At 36.8% G+C, this 26,596-nt stretch overlaps 1 protein-coding gene across 1 annotated transcript in view; it reads right to left on the bottom strand.

The window, feature by feature from the left end:
• ATRNL1 (attractin like 1) overlaps nt 1-26,596 on the bottom strand; it is a 536,524-nt gene that overhangs the window by 451,012 nt on the left and 58,916 nt on the right. Inside the window, exons 6-8 of the mRNA XM_072870268.1 lie at nt 22,149-22,323; nt 20,915-21,002; nt 5,483-5,738 (exon numbers count right to left, since the gene is read on the bottom strand). Of these exons, the coding sequence (XP_072726369.1) occupies nt 5,483-5,738; nt 20,915-21,002; nt 22,149-22,323 (519 nt within the window). The remainder of the gene's footprint in view (nt 1-5,482; nt 5,739-20,914; nt 21,003-22,148; nt 22,324-26,596) is intronic.

The raw sequence follows: 26,596 nt of genomic DNA, 5'->3' as shown, positions 1-26,596 counted from the left end.
AACAGGGGCTTCTACTTTTCATTTGTAATTTGACGTTTTTCATCAACATCTGGGCAATCTTCCAGAGAATTCTACCACATAAAGTTTCTCTTGAAATGCTTAGGCAAGTCACTATAACTTCAGATAATTAAATCTGTTGGATACTAAACAGCTGGACACAGTTACATGCTGCAATATTCTGGTCATCTTTGTCAAACAGAATCACATACTTCATGTCCAGCTTTACCACAACCATTTCCAGGAGACTGATCAAGTGAAAGAAAAAAAGAAAAAGGGCATCTACAAAACCTTGTAAACAGAAAAACAAATTACAGCTGAGATAGAAGCTAAACTCATTCATTTAATGTACTGAAGATGGGGGTATGACTTCATTCCAAAATTCTGACAGACACAGCAAGTGAAATTGCAGGCCCAGTAGCAAGCATTTTAAACAAAGCTGGTTAGATATTACCAAAGAACAGCAACCATAGTGCTGACATTAAAGACCAGAGGGAGGAGAGACAAGATCTGGATAATTACAGACCTTAACCTCGCCTCAGTAATATGCAAAGGTTTAGAACAAAGGTTTTTTAAAAAAAGGATAAATAAACAATATTGAAATAATGGGAAACTGTTTCATTGGACAGTATAAATGTACCAAACCATTTACATCAAATTTACCTAAAAAACAATTATCTACAGAAGGAAGTGTAGGTGTTCTCAGTATCTGGGCTTCGGTAATGTCCTTACTATAGTGTCACAATGGGAAATTAGTAAATAAGCCATTATAAAGGGATGGGATTTGGGCACTGAACAAGAAGCAGCAATGAACAGCGTTGAGAGGTGCTGCGATTACTGGGGAGACTTCTTAAGGATCAGAATGGGTGCATTTTATGACGCCACAAATTTAAGGTGTAACAATTGCATAAATTTAGACACTATCAATTCACAGAAGCAGCAGAAAAACATGCAGAATTAACTAGATGATCCTGGCTACTGGAAAAAATGGATCAAAACTCAACAGTATCTTAAAGATATTGTGCACTGGGATTAGCAACATGAAATTCTATACAATGGAAGCTCATCAGTTGATAATGACTGAATGAATAAGTAGGAGCACTGCTTCCTCAGAGAAAGTCTATGAGCCATTAATTACTTTCTCATGGATGCAGTACAAATGGCATTTTACTACATACCAAGTGAGGTGTTCCCAATAAAGTAGCATTAAGGTTATTTAGCCAGGCACTGGTGAAATCTCACCTAGAATATCCTACAGGCTTTTCTAATCATCCATGTTCAAGAGAGCTCCTTGTGGAAAAGGTACAGAGATGAACTATTAGAATGAGAGCAGAATACATAAGGTTGCCTTAATTAGTCTTGCAAAAGGGAGGATTGGTATCTATAAATATAATTCAAAGAGAATTCCAGGAAGGGAGATAGGGAGATGAGCTGCTTACATTAACCAATGTATCACCCAGAAAAAAAGTGAATATAAACTGGCCATTGATAAAGGTAGGCTATGAATTAGAAGATGCCTAGTCACTAAAATTATAACCAATTTTCCAGTGACACTGTGAACAAAACCCAAACTGTTTAAGATTAATCCTCATGTATTTTTGAAAGGAATTATAAAATATGGTGTTTACATTTAAAAAGCAATGATTTTGATGGCCAAGGTGATAAATTCCAGCCTTTTGCTCACAGGAAGTTAACCACATCCAAAGATATAACACCATTCCATCATCAAAGAATGCAAAGCAAGTGAAATAAGAGACAAAACTTTATTCTTGCTTTTTTTCAGTTCATTTCTTTGTATGAAACTGATCAGGATGGCCAAATCAAGAAAAACTGCAAATCTGAGCAATAATCATTTTATCATTCAAAATAGAATAATTAAAATAGCATTTTGAGATGAAGTTGTTTCTAAAAAGGCGTTTGACAACAATTTTTATTTTAATATGCAGTAATAAATCCACTAAAAAAATCCAAGGAAAGGTAGATACATTGGCCTGATCTGTCCTTACCACCATACAACCTTTGAACAGATTAGATAAAAAGAACAAAATGTCCAAGAAGCACCTTAGTGTGCCATCTTCATTTTATTGCAGTGATAAACTGTAACATTTTTCAAGCAACCACAAAGCTTATGCTAACTTACAAAAAAGAGGAAACATGTTACATCATAGGGCCATTTCTTTTAACACTATTTCAAAGAAACATTTTTAATCAAAAGCAACCTATAACCTACTTCTAAAGTCACAAAAAAATTCAGCCTAAACCACAATGTGATATGCTGCTAATTCAAACAAACCTCTGTCTTCTAAAAAAATAAAATAAAATCACAGAAGCTTATTCAGAAGTTTCTTAATATATAAGGAGCTTTTACAAGCCTCAGCTAAAACAAAACACCATTATTATATTCACCTTGAGACTCACATTGAGATTCTTAGAAGGTTTATGAGGTATTGCTAACCTAAAGGGAAATAAATTTCCCTTGGGAGCAACCCAGAAAAGCTTTATGGTTCAAGTTAGTAAAATCATTCACATAATCCCCATACCAGGATTTATTGGTTCCTCAAAAGTCATAAGTCTAGGTATAGCAAGAAAGGACAACAGGAAGCTCTTTTGTTCCTGCAACCACCACCATACCTTTGGAGTAGAAATGAATTCCTGTGCTTTTGCATGGTGAAAATCTGCCTGCAAACCATGTCCGTTTTTTTCCAGAACATAGTTGACTTCGATAGAAGTTACTTTCTTCACTAATCAGACAATGTCAGAGAAATTTTCAGACCACGCACGCATTTGATTCACGTGTTTTGTTAGTAAGAACTACGTACCCATGTGAAAAGCTAGGGAATCCACAAATAATTTAAACTTCTTTAGATGTTTCTTGACCCAGACCCCATGGAAATCAGGGTCACAGTAACTAAAGAAGGCTGTAGCACCAGAATTCCACATATCAGGTTAATCAAAGTTAATTAACAGGACTGGATCACTAGGCATTTCAATTCATAGGAACCAAGGGTAAGTTGTCTCTTTCTATGCCTCTCTCTTTCAGTAGGCAACTGGTAAATGCTTGAAAAATAGCCTTCATTAGAACTAAAAGCCATGGCTGATAACATTTAGAAAGAATAAAGCAGTACAATTTGAAATGTTAAGTCAATGTATGTTTTAAAAGCAAGCAGAGAGAGAGAAAATGGGACTCTAATTTTTCTTTCCATAATGTCAGAAGTCCTTTTTTATAACAAATTTTCTTTCCTATTCAGGTGGGTTCACAGCTACACTTCTACCACTTCCTATGTCTTTTAAGTTTGGATTCTGAGCTGCTAAAGTCCCAAAATAACCTAGTCATTCTTAGTTCAAACCGCCATCTGGAATTTCATGGTTAAAAATGATCCTACAGCTGCAAAACTGTAGATACATGCTACAGCTGACACAGAATTCAGGAAAGTTTGCCACAAAATTCATTTAACTGAGGAGGGAGGGGAAGGAGGGAGATGCAATGAGGTAAAATGAAACATGAGAATTATCCGCAGCAAAAGTGGTTCAGTTACAGCATTTAGACCATGTTCTGCAAAGCACTGCATGCATCAGTGATCTTTCAACATGTGAACAGACTCACTGAAATCAATGGGTTTCCACAGTAACACCCTATATTGTTACAAGTTTACTTTATATTTGATGCAAGTGAAGCATACTCTCTCTAACAAACTAAATTTTCCACTCGTATGTGATAAAATTATCATCTCAGAAAGGAGACATAAAAACTTGAGAATAATTCAGACCCATAATAACTTCCAGAGAAATAAGTGCTTTCTCCTACTCAAAGCTCATCACCGTGGTATGAAAGGTTTGGGGGTTTTTTTCTTTGTTTGTTTGTTTTATATATGCTTAATTATAGTCTGTTTTATTAATCCTCCACAAACATAGCTTTAACATTAAAAAAAATTTAAAATGGGATCAAGTTGTAGATTTCAACCATAAGGCCAGCAATAAAATCTGCCAGACAGAAAATTTTACACTACAAAGTGAATCGTGTACTCCTCGTCTTTTTCATTTCTCTCTTCATAATTAAACTAACCACAATAATAGGTGAGAATAATACTGGTACTTCTACTCCAGACTAAATAAGCAGTATGTGAAGAAGCAAGTAATTCAAAGTTCCAATAGACATTAGAGTGAATGAGCATGCAAAAAACTAAAACAACATACCTTTATCTTCAAGAAAAAAAAAATTATCTTGTAAGTTAAAAAAAAAAATTATGAAATTAAGTTTTTCAAAAAACCTGACCTTTAATATTTAACAAATCTTACAATATTGTGAAACATCATTCTAAGACCAGACTTTTATAGTAGTTTTATGAAGCTCAATCAATTTTTTCGGTGTGGATAAAGCACATCATGGTGCTCTTCCTCTTATTCCCATTCTCTTTTATCCTTGTTCAACATTGTTATAAAATTTCAACACTACTATCAGGAAGCATAAGAACCCTATAAGTTTTGAAGGGATTTCCCCACCCCATAAATCTGCTTAAACAGTATTTATATACATATGCATACATGCAAAAAAAGTAAAACGGAACAATTTATTTTGCCTTAACATACAAATATTAGTTTGAAATTTTGTATTATGCATTCTGTGATTGCCTAAAATAACTGAGGGACTCAGACCAATTCTACAGAAAACAAGGAATCCAAAAAAGTAAGAGAATATTATAATTTGAATTAGTGGGCATATAAATATTGCTAAAAAAATTTATCAGAAGGTGTAGATTTTAATGTTTATTCTATTGAAATAATATCTGAGATGTACCATGTATAAGATGCAAAACTATCTTGGTTTATTTAATTCTAGCATTTAAAATCACCCCTAAGAAAAGCTTGCCAGTTCACAAGGGAAATCCCAGACAAACATGGCAGGTTATTTACAAAAATTAATGTTAATTTTCTCTTATTTCCTCTAGTAGCAACATGTATACACTTTAGAGAGAACTCTGTATACAATGATGAACTAAGTTATTACATTTCAAAAATCAGAATGAAAATGTTAACAGTAACATTAAAGAACCTTCAAAATAACTAAATTATTGTAGTAGGCACTGTTCATTGTATTCTGTTTTGCCCTTTCTTTTTTTGCTCTACTTATTCTTTTTTACACTATCTGCTCTGTGGGAAAAACAGTAAGTCTGTGGTAAAGAAAGTAAGTTTCAACACAGCAATAACCACTGCGTGGAATCTCTGGTTTCAACCTTTGCCCCCTTTACAGCACCATGGCTATGTACACAATAACACATAGTCAAAGCCATTATACTCCAAACATGTATGAAATGCTACTGCTTAAAAAGAAATCTGATCTACATAATTTGAAGGAAAAAAGATGAGGTTTTATTTATTTTGCAAAATACATATTTTTCATTCTGAAAACAGGACTGTACTTTAAAAAAAAAAAATCAGGATTTTTTTTTTATCAGTACGTGACAAAAATTATTTGAAAATTACTTACTGATGTAGTATTCTTGCACAATGCTTGTGTAACCATATATGGCAGAATATCCAAAAATTATAATCATAACCACATCTCTGCTGTCCAGCTCTACTATGTGTGCTGAATGACCTTCCACAGCATATTGTTGGCCATGTACAAGTACTGCAGGAGTTCTGGTACTCCACGTTTGACTGTGTATGTTGAAAATCCACAGCTCATCAGTAACATTGCCATTATTTGTTTCAATTTTGCCTCCATACATGTAGATGTCTTCCTGTAAAAATTAGAAGGGAGAGAAGATAAAGCAAATAATGGATTACAGAAAGATAACATCTGAACTGCACACTTCTGTGCTGTGTAATATTTCATAACTGAATGATCTGATTTAAATCTTCACATTTAACTAATACTACATTAACCAGCTCAATATCAGACGCTAATCCCAGACAATGATATTTAAACTAAACCAACAATGATGATAAGGAGACTATTTCTCTGAAAAATAAACCCCACCATGAAAATGACACCAAAATGAATCTCAGCTGGATTACTTCAAGCAGAAAAACTTTAATTACATGGCTCTTCTAATTCATACTGCAGCATTCTACTAGAAAAAACTAAACAGAAAGGATATTATATTGTTTTCTTAAGCAACAGTTCACAGAACTAAAACGTGATTTTCCACGCACTCAGTCTATGGTTATTTCATTCAGCACGTGCACAAGAGAGCATATTCTCTCTTAATAGCAAAGTAATTTAGGTCCTGAAAAACTTCACAGTCATCAGAGCCCAAAGAATAGGGACAATGCGTGTATAGCATCCTCCTGGGCATATTTGCTAAAACCAAATTCCATAGGGGGTACTTTGAGTTCTTTTAAAGGGACGCAAAACAGATTTTCCAGTCTTCATGAACCACATACCTCAAACAGCAATACCATCTGTTTTGATAAGTTATGAATTATTTACTTAAATATTGACTGAAAGGAAATCCTACTAAATCTCTAACTTCATTTAGAGTAGCAAACCAAGGCATACAAAGTCACAGAACAAATTGCAGCTTGTTGGTTTCACAGACTGGCTCAAGGGTAGTTTATCCTGATAGAAAAAACTGCCTCTGGTTCTGAGAATGATACTTAGTCTTTGCTAGGACATACCAGAACCACATCCACTCTGCATCCCATCGGCATGGTGTTTGTACACTTGGCAGTTGCCTTCTGCATACTGCAATATAATATTCTAGGGTTCACCCTAAATTCAGTCTTACCTGGTTTAAAAAAAAAAAATAAAATAAAAAGGAAGCTGAAGGCTTAGCACATCTGGCAAAGTTTTGTTTGGCATGGAATACTAAGCCTCAGAAAAAGACACCAGAATATACAGAAACTACCTCATATAAGAAGTTTGGATCAACCATGTGGAAATTTCAGACTTATTGTACAAGGAGCTGATGGGATCTAAATCGAAATGTAAACTGCATGCTATTATCATCATACACATCAAGAAAGTTGAACTCAAACTGACAGGCATGTAAAATATAGATGATTAGTAGAATTACAGTCTATTTAGTCCAGCAAAACAAAGGCTTGAGTGGGTTATAATGCTGTCTATATACCTACAGTTGATGATAAACAACGGAGTCCAGGACCACACGAAAAACTTCCTCATCATTCAGAGAGATTAGTCAGTAAATGACTGACCAAACTGTCTGACCGGTCTTCAAGAGTACACTTGAAATTTATGCAAGATTTTAAACTCTATTTTCATTTGAAGCAGGTAAACATTTCTTGATTTGGAATTTAAAGTTGCTCCTATGCAGTGATACTCTGTTTTACTGATTAGTTTGGACTGGTGGTGTTTGAACAAAAGATGTTCACATCCTTCAATAGGAATTTGTAGTAGGATTAGAGATATATATATCTGAACCCATTCTTTTCCTATGAGATAAAACAACATTTCAAAGAGCTTGGTGAAGATCCACAAAAGCTGTAAGGAGTCTGTGCACTGATCCAAAGGAACGGCTTGTACAAATACTCTCCTTAAAAGGATTGTATATGGCTCATTCATTACACTGACACATTGATCTCAAAAGGCAAATCAGCATCGCTAACATAGAGGACTAATTTATTTATTTATTTATTTTTAAATGCAGGTAACATACTACAGCAGAAAGAGGGAGCTAATTCGGGATGTGGAGGTGCTGTATAACAGTGGGGGGGGGGGCGGGGAAGAAAAAAGGATTTCTGACACTGAGGAAAGACGCGACACAAAAAAAGGTGACCTAGAGAGCTGCATGAGCTTCAAAACGATTACTCAGACAGCTGACAATAAGAAAGTCCTCCTCACAGTTCTGCTTAAATGATTCAAAGTTCAGATAAAAGAACAGTTCCGTGAGGAGCAATCTTTATAAATGACACAGCAGATCCTGTACACAAGACTATTCACAGAGAAAAAGACAAGAAGGTCATGACAACTGCTTTATCAACCACAAAAACAGATTTAACTAAGCTTCGCTCAGGGCTATTTCTGAGATTAAGAAGCTCCTAATGCTGCTGGAAAACACTTTAAAAGTTAGTGATGATCAGCTGAACATGGAGAAAGAATGGCTCACAGACCAAAGTCAATAGAAGAAATACAAAATTAAAAAAAAAGTTACATGCATAGTTATACAGGACAAAAAAACAACATCCTAGGCACATAAAGGTGGACATTTATCTGGAAAGCCTAATCAGGAAGAGACTGTAGGAAGGATAGAAGTGCAAATGGTCCTAAGCAGCCTAAAGATTGTGAAAGAAAAGAAGGAATCCCCTTATAAGCTTATACTACTTTTATAACTTACTTATAAACTAAGTATAAATCAAGGTACATGCTAAAGGTGAGGCTTTCTGACAGACAAAATACACAAGATATAGAGCTTCAAGAGTGCTAGTACACAAAAACTGCTGACCTTTAAATGAATAAAGCATACAAGATATTTGTTCTAATAAGATAGCATACCACAAAGGGAATAAGATGAAAACAACAGCAACAAAAAAAAAAGTATAAAACTGAGAGTCCTTGTGAAATTAGTGAGCAAAAAGTGTCAAGAATCTGGCCCAGATGGAAGATGTTAAGAGTTGTACTCCTCAGACTGGAGGAGGGACAAGTCCAAGAGGCAGACTGTCCAAGGAACAGGTAACAAAACAAAAGACAGATAAGCACCAAGAAGATACAAGGCCTCCAACACACTCATATTTTAAAGTTTTGATACCACATGTCAAAAGCAACAGTTTTAATCACAGTGGCAGATAGTGAAGGTGAGTATTTACTCAATAAATTACTCTTGGTGATTTTAGATATATTACTTCCGTGGAAAACCTTAAGGAAAACAAGGTGTGTTCCACTAGGAAGGTGACACGGCCAACAGCCCAGATGAAGTGTCTCTACACCAATGCAGGCAGCATGGGCAACAAACAGGAGGAGTTGGAAGCTATCATGCTGCTAGAAAGCTATGACCTGATTGCCATTACTGAAACCTGGTGGGACGAATCCCATGACTGGAGTGTGGCTATTGATGGCTACAGGCTATTCAGAAGGGACAGGCGGGGAAGGAGGGGTGGAGGTGTTGCCCTCTGTATCAAGAAATGGATAGTGTGTGAAGAGTTGTCTCTGAACAATAGCCATGAGCAGGTCAAAAGCTTATGGGTAAGAATCAGAGACCGAGGCAACCAAAGGGAACCTTGTGGTTGGTGTCTACTACAGCCCGCCCGATCAAGGAGAGCCTACTGATGAAGCCTTCTTCCTCCAGCTACAGGAGGCATCACGCTCACAGGCTATTGTCCTGCTGGGGGACTTCAACCACCCTGACATCTGCTGGAAAAGTAGCACAGCAAGCTGTGGGCAATACAGGAGACTCCTGGAGTGCATTGAGGATAACTTCTTAATGAGGTAATAGACACCCTTACCCAAGGGGATGCGATACTGGACCTGATGGTCACCAATGCAAGTGAGCTCATCAGCAACATCAAGATTGGAGGCAGCCCAGGCTGCAGTGATCATGCATTGGTGGAGTTCACAGTCCTGAGGGATATGGGACAGGCAAGGAGTATAGTCAGGACCCTAAATTTTAGGAAAGCAAACTTCCAGCTCTTCAAGGAGTTAGTCAGAAGGACCCCCTGGGAAAATTCCCTCAGGGACAAGGGAGCAGAACAGAGCTGGCAGATCTTTAAGGATGCCTTCCATAAAGTGCAAGAGCTCTCAGTCCCCAGATGTAAGAAATCAGGCAAGGAAGGGAAGAGACCGGTACGGCTGAGTTGAGACACACTGGTCGAACTAAAGAGCATGAGGGAGCTGCACAGGCAGTGGAAGCAGGGACGGGTAACCCAGGAAGAGTATGGGGACACTGCCCGCTTGTGTAGGGATGGGGTCAGGAAGGCCAAGGCGCAGCTGGAGCTGAACTCGGCAAGAGATGCAAGGAATAACAAGAAGGGCTTCTACAGGTATGTCAGCCAGAAAAGGAAAGTTAAAGAAAGCTTACCTCCACTGGTGAACAAGAATGGTGACCTAGTATCAACAGATGAGGAAGAAGGCTGAGGTACTTAACTTCTTTGCTTCAGTCTTCTCTGGTAACTGCTCTCCTCATCCCTCCTAGGTCAATGGACAACATGTTGGGGACCAGGGGGGTAAAGCCCCTCCCACTGTAAGAGAAGATCAGGTTCATGACCACCTGAGGAACCTGAACATATATAAGTCTATGGAACCTGAAGAGGTGCATCCCAGAGTCCTGAGGGAATTGGCTGATGTAGTTGCCAACCACTCTCCATGATATCTGAAAAGTCGTGAAGTCCCTGGTGAGTGGAAAAAGGGAAACATTGCACCCATTTTTAAAAAGGGTAGAAAGGAGGACCTTGGGAACTACCAACCTGTCGGACACACCTCTGTGCCTGGGAAGAGCATGGAACAGATCCTCCTAGAAGCTATGCTAAGGCACATGGAGAACAGGGAGGTGATTCGAGACAGCCAGCATGGCTTCACCAAGGGCAAGTCCTGCCTCACCAACCTAGTGGCTTTCTACAAGGGAGTTACCACATCAGTGGACAAGGGAAAAGCAATGGATGTCATCTACCTGGACTTCTGTAAGGCCTTTGACACAGTCCCCCACAACATCCTTCTCTATAAATTGGAGAGATATGGATTTGATGGGTTGACTGGTGGATGAGGAATTGGTTGGATGGTCACATCCAGAGGGTAGCAGTCAATGGCTCAATGTCCAGATGGAGATCAGTGACGAGTCGTGTCCCTCAGGGGTCCATACTGGGACCAGTGCTGTTCAATATTTTCATCAATGACATTGACAGCGAGATTGAGTGCACCCTAAGCAAGTTTGCAGATGACACCAAGCTGAGTGGTGCAGCCGACATGCCAGAAGGACGGGATGCCATCCAGAGGGACCTGGACAAGCTGGAGAAGTGGGCCTGTGTGAACCTCATGAGGTTCAACAAGGCCAAGTGTAGGGTCCTACACCTGGGTCGGGGTAATCCTAGGTTTCAATACAGGCTGGGGGATGATGTGATGGAGAGCAGCCCTGCAGAGAAGGACTTGGGGGTACTGATGGACAAAAAGCTGGACATGAGCCAAAAATGTGCACTCACAGTCCAGAAGGCCAACTGTACCCTGGGCTGCATCAAAAGCAGCGTGGCCAGCAGGTCGAGGGAGGGGATTCTGCCCCTCTGCTCTGCTCTGGTGAGACCTCACCTGCAGCACTGCGGCCAGCTCTGGAGCCCTCAGCACAAGAAGGACATGAACCTGTTAGAGCGGGTCCAGAGGAGGGCCACAAAAATGATCTGAGGGCTGGAGCACCTCTCCTACGAGGACAGGCTGAGAGAGCTGGGGTTGTTCAGCCTGGAGAAGAGGAGGCTGCGGGGAGACCTTATAGCAGCCTTCCAGTACTTAAAGGGGGCCTACAGGAAAGACGGGGCCAGACTTTTTAGCAAGGCCTGTTGTGACAGGACAAGGAGCAACAGTTTTAAACTAAGGGAGGGCAGATTTAGACTGGATTTAAGAAAGAAATTTTTTACAATGAGGGTGGTGAGGCACTGGAACAGGTTGCCCAGAGAGGTGGTAAATGCCCCATCCCTGGAAACATTCAAGGTCAGGTTGGATGGGGCTCTGAGCAACCTGATCTAGTTAAAGATGCCCCTGCTCTTGCAGGGGGGTTGGACTAGATGACTTTTAAAGGTCCCTTCCAATCCAAAGCATTCTATGATTCTGTGATTCTACTTCACATTAATGAAGTTATCTAAGAAGCTACATAAACTTTTAAAAACCTTGTGTTTTTTCAACAAAAATTTCATATAAATATTACCATATGCAAATTGAAGTATATAAAACTACACTGTATATTGAACTTGTAATTCAGAGTTCCTGATCAGTAGGGAATTCCAGTAAAAATGAGAAATTTCTTGCTGTAAACTGAGCAGGTAGGCAGCTTGCTCATTCATGACATTCCCATCTACAGATCATGTCAGTTGGTTTCTTGGAAACTGTTCAGGTGTAAGCCAACAAAACAGCTAGTATAGCTCCTGTTACTTTCAATGGAACCAAAACTTTCTAACAGATGTTTCCATTTTGTCAAATCAGCTTTTTTCCCCTGAGAAAATTATTTTGGTAGAAATTTTTGATGAACCATAATGATAAAGAAAGATGACAAAAGCTATATGATCTGTAAATATTTGTGCATATTGGGCAGAGACGATGAGAACAGAAGGCAGGAATCATAAGACCAAAGCCAGGATTTGAACAAAACAGTTAAATCACATTTCTCAAGATAAGAAGAAAATAATAATTTTATTTAGTATTTCTCTTACAGAGTAATGACTGACACACACATTTCAACTAGCCAAAATGGAAATAGGAAAAACTCAAATACAGGAGAAGAACTCAAAGTAAACTGTCACAATTTGGAAAGCCTGCTGGAGGAATTAAGACCATTTAAGGCAGTAAAATTCCTCTTGATTTCATCACCTTATTGATATCATCAGCATCTTCGGAGAAAGTGTTTTTTTTAAATAACCAAATAATTCAAATCAAATTAAATGCCTGGTGGGAGAGGGTAAAAAAGAGGGAGCAAGACTCTTCTCAGTATTATCCAGTGATCAGAAAACAGGTGATGGGCACAAAATGGATTACAAGAAATCCAATTTAAATATAAGAAAAAACACTTCTTTTTACAGTGAGGATGGTCAAAGACTGGAACCGGTTGCTCAGAGACGTTGTGGAATTGAATATCCTTGGAGATATTCAAAACCCAAGTGGAAGAAATCTAGAGCAACTTGCTGTAGTTGACCCCGCTTTGAGTGGAGGCTGGTCAAGATGATCTCCAGAGGTCCTTTCCAACCTCAACTATTCTTTGTGATCCCATGAAAACAAATTTTTAATACAGCCACATCTCTGGAGAACCTCTTCTTATTTAATTTTCTATTACAAACAATAACAAAAATAATCCATTGGATGATCATGAACAATATCCAAATTGTAAAAGTAAAAATATTTTTCTTAAAAAAAACCCACACACACAAAACCAGAAACTTTGAAAAGTCATTTACTTTGTGTGTCTAAACAGATGACAGGAAAAACACAGACTTCTGGTAAAAAAACGGCAATTGGCTTAGCAGTCTGAACTTTATAATTTGAGGGCAAAATTCTTTAAGAAGCCGGAAAGAGAATAAAATCTTTCAATGTGCATTTATCCTTAGAGTTAGAGTAATGAAGAAAGTCAGGATCTACATGAAAGCACTGATTTCCGTAAATTCATAAAAGGCTCCAAATCCAAAAATAAATCCTCCTTTAAGTGAGTAGTCATAAATTAACATGGTGATGTGTGCATTCGAAGCTTCACAAAAACTGACAAAGTAACCCACAGAATTTCCACAAAATAGGTAAATGAATATTTATTTTTAATAGAGATAAAAAGAAAAAAATGCAAAAATGGCCAGTGATCCAGTATGCTTTACTTCAGCTGTCTCGCGTTCCTGATTTCCAAGGCTGTGTACTTGGCAATTCCTGAAAAATCATGCCCCAACAGTATCACCTGGCCTTTGCGTAGTAGTTTTAACAAGACTTCAAATCGCTTCACAAAGGAGCATTTTACAGTGAAAACGGAAACAGAGCAAGGAGTCTGATAAGTCCCAGTCAACAAACTATACAGCAGACCAGAGTAACTCTTCTACATACTTCACATTGAATCTTGAACAGACGGCCAAAATCATTAGTTCCTTTGACCTTGAACAGGCTCTCTTCCCTACACCACATCTCAGTGTTAATATTGATTTTATATTTCATATAAATGCAGTAATTCAAGACTTTTCTAAAACTTACATTTTCATTCTTTTAGACTTTGCAATTTTTCTTTTTTCCTAAAAGAACAATACTTACCAGCTACTTTGACTGTACCTGGGAATGCTACACTGTTATGCAAATCCTGCCTGCATTCCAAAATAATCTTATCTGGTAGTTACCACAAAAAAAAAGTGTAAAGGAAATGCATAAGGGCGTAATTTATAATCCATTTCTAATGAATTGGAAGTAAATTAATCTTGTTAAAATAACCACATAATTTTCATTTTGTATTTCTTAACCGTATCATGGCTGCATGGAAAAGTTTATCTCTCGGAAACAAGTTTTCTGCCTTAATACAAAAGTCCAAACCATTCCTGAAACTTTGGCCAAAGAAATGCCACTCACAAACCACATGAAGAACAGTCATTCTCCATTTTCTTGAAACAAGACCATCAATCTGTTTTCCTCCCTTAGACTGTTCCCATGCATTAGTATACAAATTAACTTGATGTAAACTAGCCAGACTCAAAAGTTCATCAGAAATTTTGCTCTCTATGCTTACCTGAAATTTCGAAAAGTTTAGACAAATCTGTACAACATTAAGAAATTTCTGGAATTTTTTTTCAAGCAAAATGTAAGTAAGACTCAAAAAAGAGTCCTCTGGCAATAACTCATCCATCACAAGCCTGTTTTCTGCATTCAATACATGCCAGCTGGTTTAGGACTGTCTAATACCTCTTCTTCCTTTTCCCAGACCATTACCTCCTTCAATATGGTAACAACATCAAGAGCATTCTTTTATGTGTTATATCAAAAGAAAAAAAAGAATAATCAACATCTCTACTTGATCCCATAATCCTCCCATTAGATCCGGACTGACAGACTGGAAAGCAGTCTTTACTTAACTCTTCCTCCTGCAGCCTTCTTTATTATTCTTAGCTTATTGTGGAACTATATCCTTACTGCACAAGACCCTGCTAAGTTACACGAGGAGCATACTATAACCTAAGCTTCCCAACAGGACCAAATTCAAGTTCAAGACAGTACGTACTGCAGCAATTTGTATGTCAGGAGGTTAGCCTAATCAAGAGTGCTGTCGCTTTGTTTCTTCATTATTTCCACAGTTTTCCACATTGTTGCTGGCCACACTTAAAGGTATTAATTCACTGAAGGATTCAATTAAGTTGGTTCCTATATATCTTAAAAGCCAGTAACTTTTTTCCTGGACTACAGTGGCATTCAAAATATAAGACAGGAAAATAAGGTAGCATGCTTTTGGCAAAAAAAAGCCAAAATTTGAAATTTACTTGTTTGAGTGAACATTCCTACATTTACAGAAAACTAGGCTGAAGAAAAGCACGCAAATAAAACTATGTGAACAGAGCTTTAAAACTGCTGAAGGTATAAGCTGGAATTTTAGCAGAGATGTCGGTCTGATCTTTTGTACATTTAATATTTGGATTAAACATACTGGAGGAAGGAATAAGTAATGGAGACTGCATAGAAAAGTATTAACTAGGCATCTGCTTTTAGATCTGCTAGACATAAAAGTCAATCATGCTTAGACTTTGACTTTCAAACCAATTGGAATATAATGTTGAAACAAGGAATGAAAAATATCGCACTTTTACACAAAAGAATCAATCTCTTGATGAGTAAGGTCCACTTACTTGAAGAGGAACTCTGAATAGGCTTTTATCTAGACTACATGCAAAAAGTGTATGAGAGCTCATCTGACCTACTTCTCATACTTCTGAGGTCTGCAAATCAGAATTAGAAAGCAAGTTGTGCATAAGATGTAATTTAAAGTCATAAAATAATAAAGCTATCCAACTTGGTGGTACAACCTGATAATAATGATTAATAGAATAGTTAGAAAAGACTTTTAGATTCCTAGTGCGGTTCCAAATTATACTACAATAGCCAACAAATATAGGCATATAAAAAATAACAAAAAAACAATTGATGAAATATTTTTGTCTTGCTCATATTAAAGCAGAAAAAGTTTTTACTCTTTTTTTGTTTTGTTAACACTAGATTTTGATTAGACTAATTAAAAAATACCAGAAGAGATACACAGACTCAACATCAATATCAGTTAATTTGGAAAAGGAATCAAAACAATTACCGTTTTTTAATAAAGCTTTAAAATTGGAAGTAACATTCATAAAACTCAAATGAGTCAAATTAAATTTGACTACATATAAAATGGTCCATATACTGGAAAACATCTCTACTATTACTACCATGTTAGCCTGCCTGTTTGCTTCATTCCTATTGCCAATCTCAAAGGAAACAAATCTCAATGCCCAGTCATCCTTTCAATGTCTTGGGACTACTAGCAACAGTTTAATTACAAGGTCGAATTCTGTGATACAACCACAAGCTCACTACCAAGTAAACTCCCAGCAGTGACCATATACAACACCCTTTCTACTTTATTCCAGGGATCTAGTATTTTTTCATTTACTGCCTAATTCCCTATCTAGTCACCATTTAGCAAAGCTATATGTACCTACTTTAAAAACCTCACAAGCCATTTCCTCAAGTCTCTTTATAATCCTATTTCTTACATGAATTATTTCAAAGTATGTTGACATTTTTCAGTATCAAGATGCCAGGAACTATATATAATCTCTGAGATACATAGTAGAACCAATTGCTAACAGATATAGGTAGCACCTTTCCAATAACCAGTCTGAAGAGGCACTGAAGGTAATACTATCTAACAGTTTAGTTGGTCTAAAAGCAAGAATACTTTTATACTCTCTCCTCTATAAATGCATAAAACGTCTTAGTCACTTGTTATAACTATACATCAGTGGGAGTCTTCTGATCTTTTTTTTCTTCAGAATAAAGAAGTACAGCACTTCAATTTTAACTAAAGAAGCTTTCTGAGGGAAATGGGCACAGTAACTTATTTCATTCTCCACAGAGTCAATTATATAGCTTCAATTTACCTTGCACCACAATCAGGCAATACTAGCTCTGTACTCTCACTCCAGTCTAGCGCTAGACTTTGAAATCTCAGGAGCTCAAGTCAAAAACTTAATCTAATTTCTTCTCTGTGGATATTTTTTCTCTCAGCTGTAAAGGAAATGTTACACAATGACTAGTACACAGCTCAAAACACAGCTCAAAGCTGCCATCTCTAGGTATTATGTTCTACTACTCTTCACACTAAGTTATTTTTCTGTTTTTCAAGAGACTGAACGTCTGAAAGGAAAAATATCAAAAGTTTATCCTAACAGGTTAATTTAAGAACTTATTTCAAAAGGATGTACTTTTTCACTTGAAATTTCTTCAGCTTATGTGATCAGCTCCTTTTGGCCCATGCAATTTTTGACATTTGACATAATCACTAGTACAAGCAACATATTAGTTAATTATTTTACATGAGTGGTGCTTTGTTCATTATTAGTGAATTCTAGTTACTAATTAACATGTGCCTGTGACAACAGCAACAGCTTCTTCACTACACACTTGCTTGTAGCTGTCATTAATATTAACAAGAGTTGCATTTCCTCACTGAGATCCAAAAAGATCTCTGAATTAACACAGGTCTATTATATTTAATATTTGCTAGTAAAAGTATCTCTAAAATGGTTACCCTTTAGTCTGGAATATCTCAAGAAAATATTAGCACTGTCAAATAAAAAGGTTAAATGATATTTTAAGCCTTTATTCTGAACTGCTAAATGATACATTACTTGAATGTTTCCCAACTAAAAGGTCCACATTCTACAAGAACTGTAATAACCAAAGATACCGGTCAGAAAGATCTGACCTTTCAAAGAACAGATAATACATTAGTAACGTATCAGGGAACTGACGAGAAGAAAAGCAATTTTTTACTTTATGTTGGAGCATGCACAGAATCTAGTTCATATTACTACTGAAAAACACCTCTATGATATTAACTGTGCCAGGGACAGATTCAACATCTCTGGAAGAGCAACAGATGCCAGGAACACACGCAAAAAAAAATGCACCCACTCCTACAACCCTGCTTAACTTCAAAAGGAGCACTATATAAAAGGAAGACCGATCATAAAAAGAAAGTAAAAGGTACAACTAAAAGGATAAAATCTGTAATGACAATATGAAGACATTTTAAGGATATCTGTTCAGATCACAGGAATGCTTCCTATTTAAAAAAAAAAAATCCATTACAAATAACAAAATAAATAAAGCTTAACTTAACACAAGGATAATGGAGACTGTTAGAAGAAACAGTATACTTCAAAATAAAGGTCCAAACACTCCAGCAGATTAAAATGCAGAGACATATAAAGGCAAGCCATGAACCAGTTTAATGAGCTGCCTACAAAAGTATAAAGTACTAATACATCATTTTTCAAATGCACTAGAAATACAGCCAACTAGATAATTTGTGGTGCCAACAGTCAGCCTGAAGGAGTATTCTGAGGAGATAAAGCCATAGCAATAAAATGAAGTTCATTTTCCCATATGAGTTCTTCATGGTAGACTTTACAGATATTTCCACAGCAGAAATTAATACAGAAGGTTATAGTAAAAAAAACTACAACTGACAAAATAATCAGCAACAAGTCACCAGGATCAGTTCTGAAGGATTTTAAGAACAAAACAGCTGACCCCCATCTGTAGCGTGTAACTCCCTCCTTAAAAATGTGTCAGTACCAAGAGACTGAAAAGCAATAGGCAGAAAGGACAGAATGCAGTGAACACATGGATAAGACAGAGAGACTGAGCGAAAGTCTAACAACTTTTGAAAACAGAAGTTATATCTTGCAAATCATTGGATTTTCCTGAACGAATCCAAGGTCTGGTTGATAGTTACCTGGAATTTCCAAAAGATGCTTGATAATGTTCTTCATGCCTTAAGGAAACTATGCTGCTCTGGGGTGAGCAAGGCAGATAATACAAGGGTAAATAATTTGATAAACAAAAGTTCAGGGAAAAAAATGCTCACTTCTTAAGTGAATAGAGGTCTTTAGTGGTGTCCCACAGAGATCTATAATTGGGATTTGTTTGTTCAAGTTACTCAAAACAATCTGGCACAGGGATGAATGGAAACATGACAATGTTTTTTTGACAATAATGCATTACTCAAAATAGCTGAGGCAATGGTCAAAAGCAAAGAATTGCAGAAGAATCTCATAATACTGAATGTGCAATACAAGGACAAATAAAAGGGTAAATAAAAGTTCACATAGATAAGCATGAAGTGATGCATGTGAATAGAAAACAATTTTAAGTCTGTTCATACGACAGTGGGTTTTGAATTGACTAGAATGAGATCTTGTGGTTATAACTGATAGTTCTGTAAAAATACCAGTTCAAAGCCAACAGCAGATTTTCAAAAAGCTAAAATACTGTTAAGAATTAATAGGAAAAAGTTAGACCGTTATTTCTATGACATCAATCTCTAAGGTACCAATACACTAAAGACTGTGATTCCTCCTATCTCAGAAGGGATATAACAGAATTAGAAGAGGTAGAGGCAACAACACAATGTTACCTAAGGTATGAAATAGCTTCCTTCTAGAGGATTATTAAAAATGCAAGGAATTGTCAGCATGAAAAAGAAATTATAGAGAGAGAATATGATGGACTTACAGAAAATCACGAGTGGTACAGAGAAAATAAACGGAAAATAGTATAAAAAGTAGGGATTATCAAAATTAAACCAGCTAGTACCAGTTTCCCAAAAGGTGGGTTTTCTTCACAAAATACACTGGAATTCTTAGGCACAGGATGGTATCAATGCTGAAATAAATATATGGTCTGAAAGTTTGGAAAAAAACATAAAATATGGATTCATAATCTTTCTACAAAAATACTATCCTATCTTAGAAAATCCCAGCTACAGACTAGAACAGTATGCTGAGGAAGCTTCTGTATGTTCTTGTCATTTTTTTCTTATATTCTTCCCTAGGTATTCGCTGTTACCCATTATTCAAGACATGTTACCAGGCTAGATGAACAGTCTGGTCTGACTTGATACAATTTTTTTGTTCTTCCCTACTGGAGGTGTCTTATGCAAAAAAATGAAAACTTGGGATACAAAGTCCGTATTTCTCTGTCACAGTTAACAAGTTTGCCATCATCGTACAAGGCTAAATTATGCATTGCATTCACTTTTGGTCCTTTATATTTTGGAGACACGACTAACACTAGCCAAAAGTTAATGAACTAACAAAAGCCAATTTTTAGGTCTTTTAATGAAGACCAAATATTTTGTCTCTATATTCTATCTGTACAAAGAATCCTTTCTTTCTCTTTTTTTTCTTTAGTGAAATAAACCTTTAAAAGTGCTTTCAATAAAGCAGCATGCAGACTACCTGATAGCAGTAGAAGCAAAACTGCCAGTAGTTCATACTTATTTGAACTTACAGTAAAACGACACTATAGAACAACAGTTTGTATTTTAATACTGGTCTGGTTCTTTACTAAGAATAATAAAACAAATAAAAGTTTATTTCTTACTGTCATGGCCTTTAGGTCATTAACAGACATTAAAGGCCCTGATCAGCCTCACCCGGGGCTCAGCCATGGACCCTCAGTCCCTGACTGCTTGTGATCCTGTCTCCTGGATGGACCTGGACCTGCGCTGCAGGTAGCTTGTCTCCTGAATAATAGACCCCTCAGGCACACATTGTAGCCTTCTCTCCAGTCCTGTCTCTGGCCCTGTCTCCTTTTGCTCCTGAGTGGACTCCCTGGATAGTCCCTGGACCTGGGTCATTGCTTGCCATGTCTGGGGCTGTCAAAGGACCCTGCTACCAGCACCCGGCTCAGCCTGCTGGGCTCAGTCCCTGGGGATGGTGCCTGGTCAGTGAGGGCGCTGCCCACACTGGAGTCACCCTTGTCTCCCAGCTCGCCTTCCCTTACCACCGTTCCAATTATATTAGCCCTCTTTTATGGGTGGGTTTAGCTTTGCAGGTTTATGGTCAGCTAATAAGTGACTTAGATGCATTGCACAATTTTTTGAAAAAGATTGTGCCATAGATCTAAGTACTGAAGAAGACACTAATACAAAATGCTTAGGGACTTGAAATTAAATTATCCTCAAAAATCTATGTTCATGATAAATCATTTTAAGATTGCGAACAGCACACACAAAGAAATTAATTAAATAGGATGCTGAAGAGTCCAAACCTGATATAAAGCAAGAGTGTGTCCGTATCTCTGGAGTGGCCCTTTGGATACAGGTACTACGTTCCATATACTGCTTTCCAAATTGTAGCTAGAAGAGAAATAGAAAAGTAAACATTTTCTACCTGCAGAGAAATAGGGACTTTTGTATGTTTGAACTAACTTCTGTTTGGCAAAGTGTGCACACTTGATCAGTCACACTTGCTTATCTGATATGTTAATTTGTTAGCAGCAGTAACACGATCACTTTTAACTGTTACAAGTGTACTAACTAGTGATAGTGTACTAAATGCTCATCAATGAAAACAGAAGCAGCTCTTTCAGGGACCCATCAACAATCTCAGAAAATAGGACTGTAATAAAAATCACCAGACTTACAAGAAAGTTATGAAACTAGATTGCTAAGCTCACTGTTATCAGTCACAGCAAAAAACCCCTCACTAACCTGCTTATGCCACAATCTTTTGCACTACTTTGAAAACTTATTGTTGAGCTCCCTCTCAGCTGTATGGTTGATTTTAATTTCCATTAAATTTTAATTAACAATTAATCCATTAATGGATTAAAACATGAGATGAAAGAGAGGTAAAAAATAAGACGACAGAGATAGAAAAGGAAATCCCCAAAGATTATGGGATTTGTTTTGGATTATTGCAAAGGTGTGGAAGAAAACAAGAGGTAGGCAAAAATAAGAGTAAAACTGCTAACAAACGTATCCTAATACTTGCATTTACCACATTTAGGGCCTGTACATATACACAAGTCACCATACAAACTGTCATAAATATGAAGAAGTGAAATATGGATGACCTGCCTAACCCCACTGGCAGGGCACCAACAGGCTAAGTGCATGCATTAAATACAAATCTCCTACAATTATAAATTAATGTAAATAATGCAAATAGCATTCTAGATGTTACTATCTGAAAATATCAGCACATGGATTTTACTGTCTTATCACTACAAACATTTTTATGCTTTGCAGCAAAGTATAGCAACAGTTTTCACAAAAAAATGAAGAAATTACTCATTAGTATCACATATAGATCAATATTACCCATATTTTAACTTTTTTTAACCATAAGAAAATTATAAGCAGAAAATAACACTGTTAATAAGGAATCTAAAAACATACAAAACTTTCAGTTAAATTGCAGGATAGAGGCTACCTCCCTGGTAAGATCAAGTTTTCCCTAAATCACATCAGAAGGGATATGACAAAGGAGAAGTCACTTACTTCAACACCATTTGGAATGAACTGTAGTTAAAAGCATATCCACCAATCACCCACATAAACTTCCCATGTAGGACTGCCTTATGGGAAGCCCGGCCCACAGAAGGGCTGAATGGCTTTACATTTGGTAGAATCCAGTAAGACTCCGTGGAAGGGACGTTCAAAGAACAATCTGGACCTGTTTTGTAAACAAATGTGCAATTTGTACAATCTGTTAGACAGGGATGTTAAAGCCAATAAAGCAGAAACAGGGGAGGCTTAATTACAGATGTTAGCATTGCTCATTCTGATAAAATACAGTATACACTTTTATGTTTAACAGATGCTCAATGAAAAAATTTGATGACAAGGGACGTCAGTCAAACTGAAAGTGTTAGATTAGCTCAAATAATGATATATTTCTGCATTCTTCTCAGAAAACTGTATGTACTGTATGAGTCACAAATTGAAAGAAAGGTGTAATGCATCATATTTTTAGATGCTGTACAGGCCTAAAATGTGTAGCACAGTATACACTGCATGTTACCTCTGGAGAAAAGCTATACTGCATTTGAACTAACCAGAGTAAGCTTATATCAAAGCAAATAATGTTACAGTAAATTCAGTTACAATATAGATTATACTACATTAAATCTCAGGAATCAAAATTTGCCCTTGTGACAATGCCATTCTGCGTTGTCTTTCAAGAGCAAAATACACTATCAAGTGCTTTATAAAAAGAATTATTTGAACATTTAATTTTTATAAAATTTTATAGATCATTCTACAAAGCTACCAAAACCCACAACTATATATTATTTTGGAACATATTTTAGCCAATTATTTTTGCTAAATAAAGAAAAGTCAGCAAAATGAGTCATTTTCAAATTATATTATTATTAAAATCATGAATAGCAGAAATATTTATTTCCCATTTGTTCTGTAATAACCAAAACGTGATCTCTTCATCATTAGTTTATGCTCTAGATGTTGGAATACCTTTAAAATCTTGTTATTTAAAACCGGAATATATTCAGAACTTTGCTAAAAAAAAAAGACTATGCACTATTTGCCTCTTGTCAGTGACTCTACATCATCACTGACTGGCTTTGCTTCTAGATGGGGAACACTGAATTTTTAGGACACCAATGTGTTCCACTTTAAGCATTATCAATCATGGAATTGAAATCATCATCAGTGATGGCATACAGATATTGTATGACAGCTAGATTATTTCTGTAATTTGATGCTGATACTATAAGCAATGTTATGTCCCTCTCAGCCTTAACTGGGGTAAATCCTTCCCTCAAGCTACTGGACATTATGAAAAACCAAAGCTGTTGAAGTCACACTGGCCATAACCTTCTTTGGAAACTCAGTGATAACATGCTAAAAAAACAAACAAACAAACAACCCACCACAACCAAAAAAAACCACAAACAAACAACACCCAAAAAGCAAAAACCAAATACATAGGAAAAAAAAAAAAAAAAAAAAACCAAACCACCCCACTAGTCTGCATCCCAGATGTCACACATGACATCAACTCTTTAAAAAGGTTCCAGGGAAGATCTGGAAAACTACTGGCCTCCTATGCTTCTGTTTCTACCAGACAAATCAGCAGAAACTATAAGAATGGACACAATTAGTCAATAGAGAGATAATTGCCATCTACTCATAAAAATCAGTGTAGTTTTTGTAAAGAGAAGGCCTGTCTTCCAAGCCTATTAAAGTTCTTTGAAGATATCAAGATGGGGTGATCCAATTGATATACTGACATGGAATTTCACAAGGCTTTTAACAAAATTCCTCACCAAAGACTTTTAAAGGAAACTTGATTGTTGTAGCAAGAGAATGAAGGCTTTTGCATGGCTAAATAATTGACTGTAAGATATAGTAAGAAACAGTAGACAGGAGTAAATGGCCACTTTTTAAAGGGAGGGAGGTCACCTGTGGAGTCCCACAAGGATTTCTGCCGGTACCCAAGATATTCAACATACACATTAATGATCCTGAAAGAGGATGAGCAGTCAAGAACGTCTGCTGATAAAGGCAACTACTGGAGGGCAGAAAGAGTAAGATCGGGTTTGAAGAACTACAGAACAAGTTCTTCCCTGACCACGTGACTGAGCAACAAAGTTACACATGAAATTCGACATCGGTAAATCTAAAACTGTCTAAGCTATGTTCTAGCTTGACTAAAAAGAAAATAGTCTCTTAACTAACCATCACTAGTCAGTAGTAAAGTCTTATCTTAAAATAACTCATGAAAATATCACCTCAGCACTCAGCAATGGTCAAAAAAGCAAATCACACGTTAGGAACAGAAAATGCTGTTACCCTACAGTATAAATCAGTGGTTTGCCTACACTTAGAAAACTGTGTGCCCTACTCAAAAAGAAGATAGATTAGAGCTGGAGACTGTTTACAGAACACTAATAAGGATGTTCAAAGGAATTGAATGGATTCTGCAACTGGAAATACTGAGTTGGCTAGGGCTTTTTCACTTGGAAAAAAAGAAAATTTGGAAGTGAATGATGAATGTCTATAAGTGATAAGTGAATAAGGTGGATATGAAGAGTCTACAGTCTCTTGGAATATAAGAACCAAGTTTTATCAAATGCAGCTTGAAGCAGCCATGTTCAAAACAAACAAGAGGAGATAGTTCTTTATGCAAAAAGTATCAGACCACCTTGGCAAGGAACTCCGACAAACGATACTCTGGATGCAAAGGTTTACACTGAGTCAAGGAGAGACTGGACAAACATTTAGAAGAGAGACCTGCTGAAGCTGACTAAATAAACTAAATAAGTAATTTACATCAAGTTCATAATTTTAAAACATATTATCCTGGGGGGGGGGGGATTTATATTTTTCCAACGTGTATTATCATTTTTTGGGCCACTTGTTACAATTAATTCTTATACACCATGACCAGGCAAATAATCTGTACCTAACCAGTTGTCAACTTTTCCTAGTACCCTATAGAAGAATGATGTCCACTTGTATCCAAATTACCCTCCATTCATTAAATGATGGAGACACTCAATTCCCATTGTTCATTATACCTTCCACCCAGAAAAGATTAATGGTGTTTGAATGAGGTCTAATGAGAGTATGAACAATTCAGTATATTATTTCTTAAGCATTAATAATAGATACTGTAATAGAATTGTAACCTCAGCAAGATTCTGATTTGGTAAATCACTGCAGGAAACACTTAATTTGAATCTAAAAGTGCTTAAAAATAAACAACTGATTAAATATTCTTTGATCAGGGAAGAGCGTAGAATTATGAAAACGGTGCCTCCAGTCAGAAAATTAAAACACATTCATGTCTTTTACTACAGCTACCATTCTTGCACAGAAATGTAGTGGTCAACAGTGTCCCCTAGTGGCAAATAATGAATAAAACACGCAAACTACTCGCATGCCAATTGATTTGAGATTTTCATATCTGGAGGCAGGGAACCGCAAGAATTCATACAGTAAATCCAAAATATATTTAGATGACATTGACTGTATTAAAATTAGGACAAAATTTTTGTATAAAAAGTTAACAACGAAAAAATCTTAACAATCTTAATAAAAATCTAACAATACAAAAATCTTAACAATACTGTTAACCAGATCAGTGACTGAAAGAATGTCGCAGATAACTTTTACAGCCTCAGTGCTTCATTGCTGGTCTACACTGAACAGGAAAGGTGAGATAGAGCGGAGAAACACCATGTACCCAGGTCTTGTTCTGGCATGGAGGAAGGACACATTCTAAGGAGACACACCTGAACTCAGGACCTTGAAAGCAGCAGGTTTTCTTCAAAGAACCCATCAATACCCCGTGCATGGCACGCACATGCATTAAAGTGACATCAGTTGACATTGCCACCAGAAGAGGCACCCCTGGCTACTTACTCTTTAGCTATCATCGCTACTGGCACCAGTTTTCACATGGCTGTACCATGAACCAGATGAGGGAATGCATCCAGGTTAAAACTTGCTTTTATTTTTAGCCAGGCTAGCTTTTAATCTGGATGTGTTCCCTTATGTGGTTCACCTTGCCCACATACACATGGTTGTGACAATGCAAGTAAGACTGCGTGGCCAGGACTGCCTCTTCAGTCAAAGTGTAAAACATTCATGGGGATATCACAGCATGTATCAATCAGTACAAAAATGGAATATGTAATTGAAAAAAACCCAAAGCAATAGAATAATACTGACTTCTACTGAAACATCATTTGAAGAGCAAATGCTTTCGTGTGGCTATTGCCTTATAAAGGCAAGGTAAATGTAGGACTTATAAATATCATTTACACGTTTTCCTACTTAAATACATATACCATGAAGCACCACCATTATATCAGCAAAAATACATTTTCTCTTCAGAAACATCACATTCACTAAATACATGCCTTTTGTGCAACAGAGAGCACTATAGCTGCAGAACAAAGATAACGAAAAATATGTTT

This window comes from Ciconia boyciana, chromosome 8 (assembly GCF_034638445.1).
Source record: "Ciconia boyciana chromosome 8, ASM3463844v1, whole genome shotgun sequence".
Classification (NCBI taxonomy): Eukaryota; Metazoa; Chordata; class Aves; order Ciconiiformes; family Ciconiidae; genus Ciconia; species Ciconia boyciana.
The sequence above is the reverse complement of the archived record's forward strand: the minus strand, read 5'-3'. Positions and strand labels throughout refer to the sequence as shown.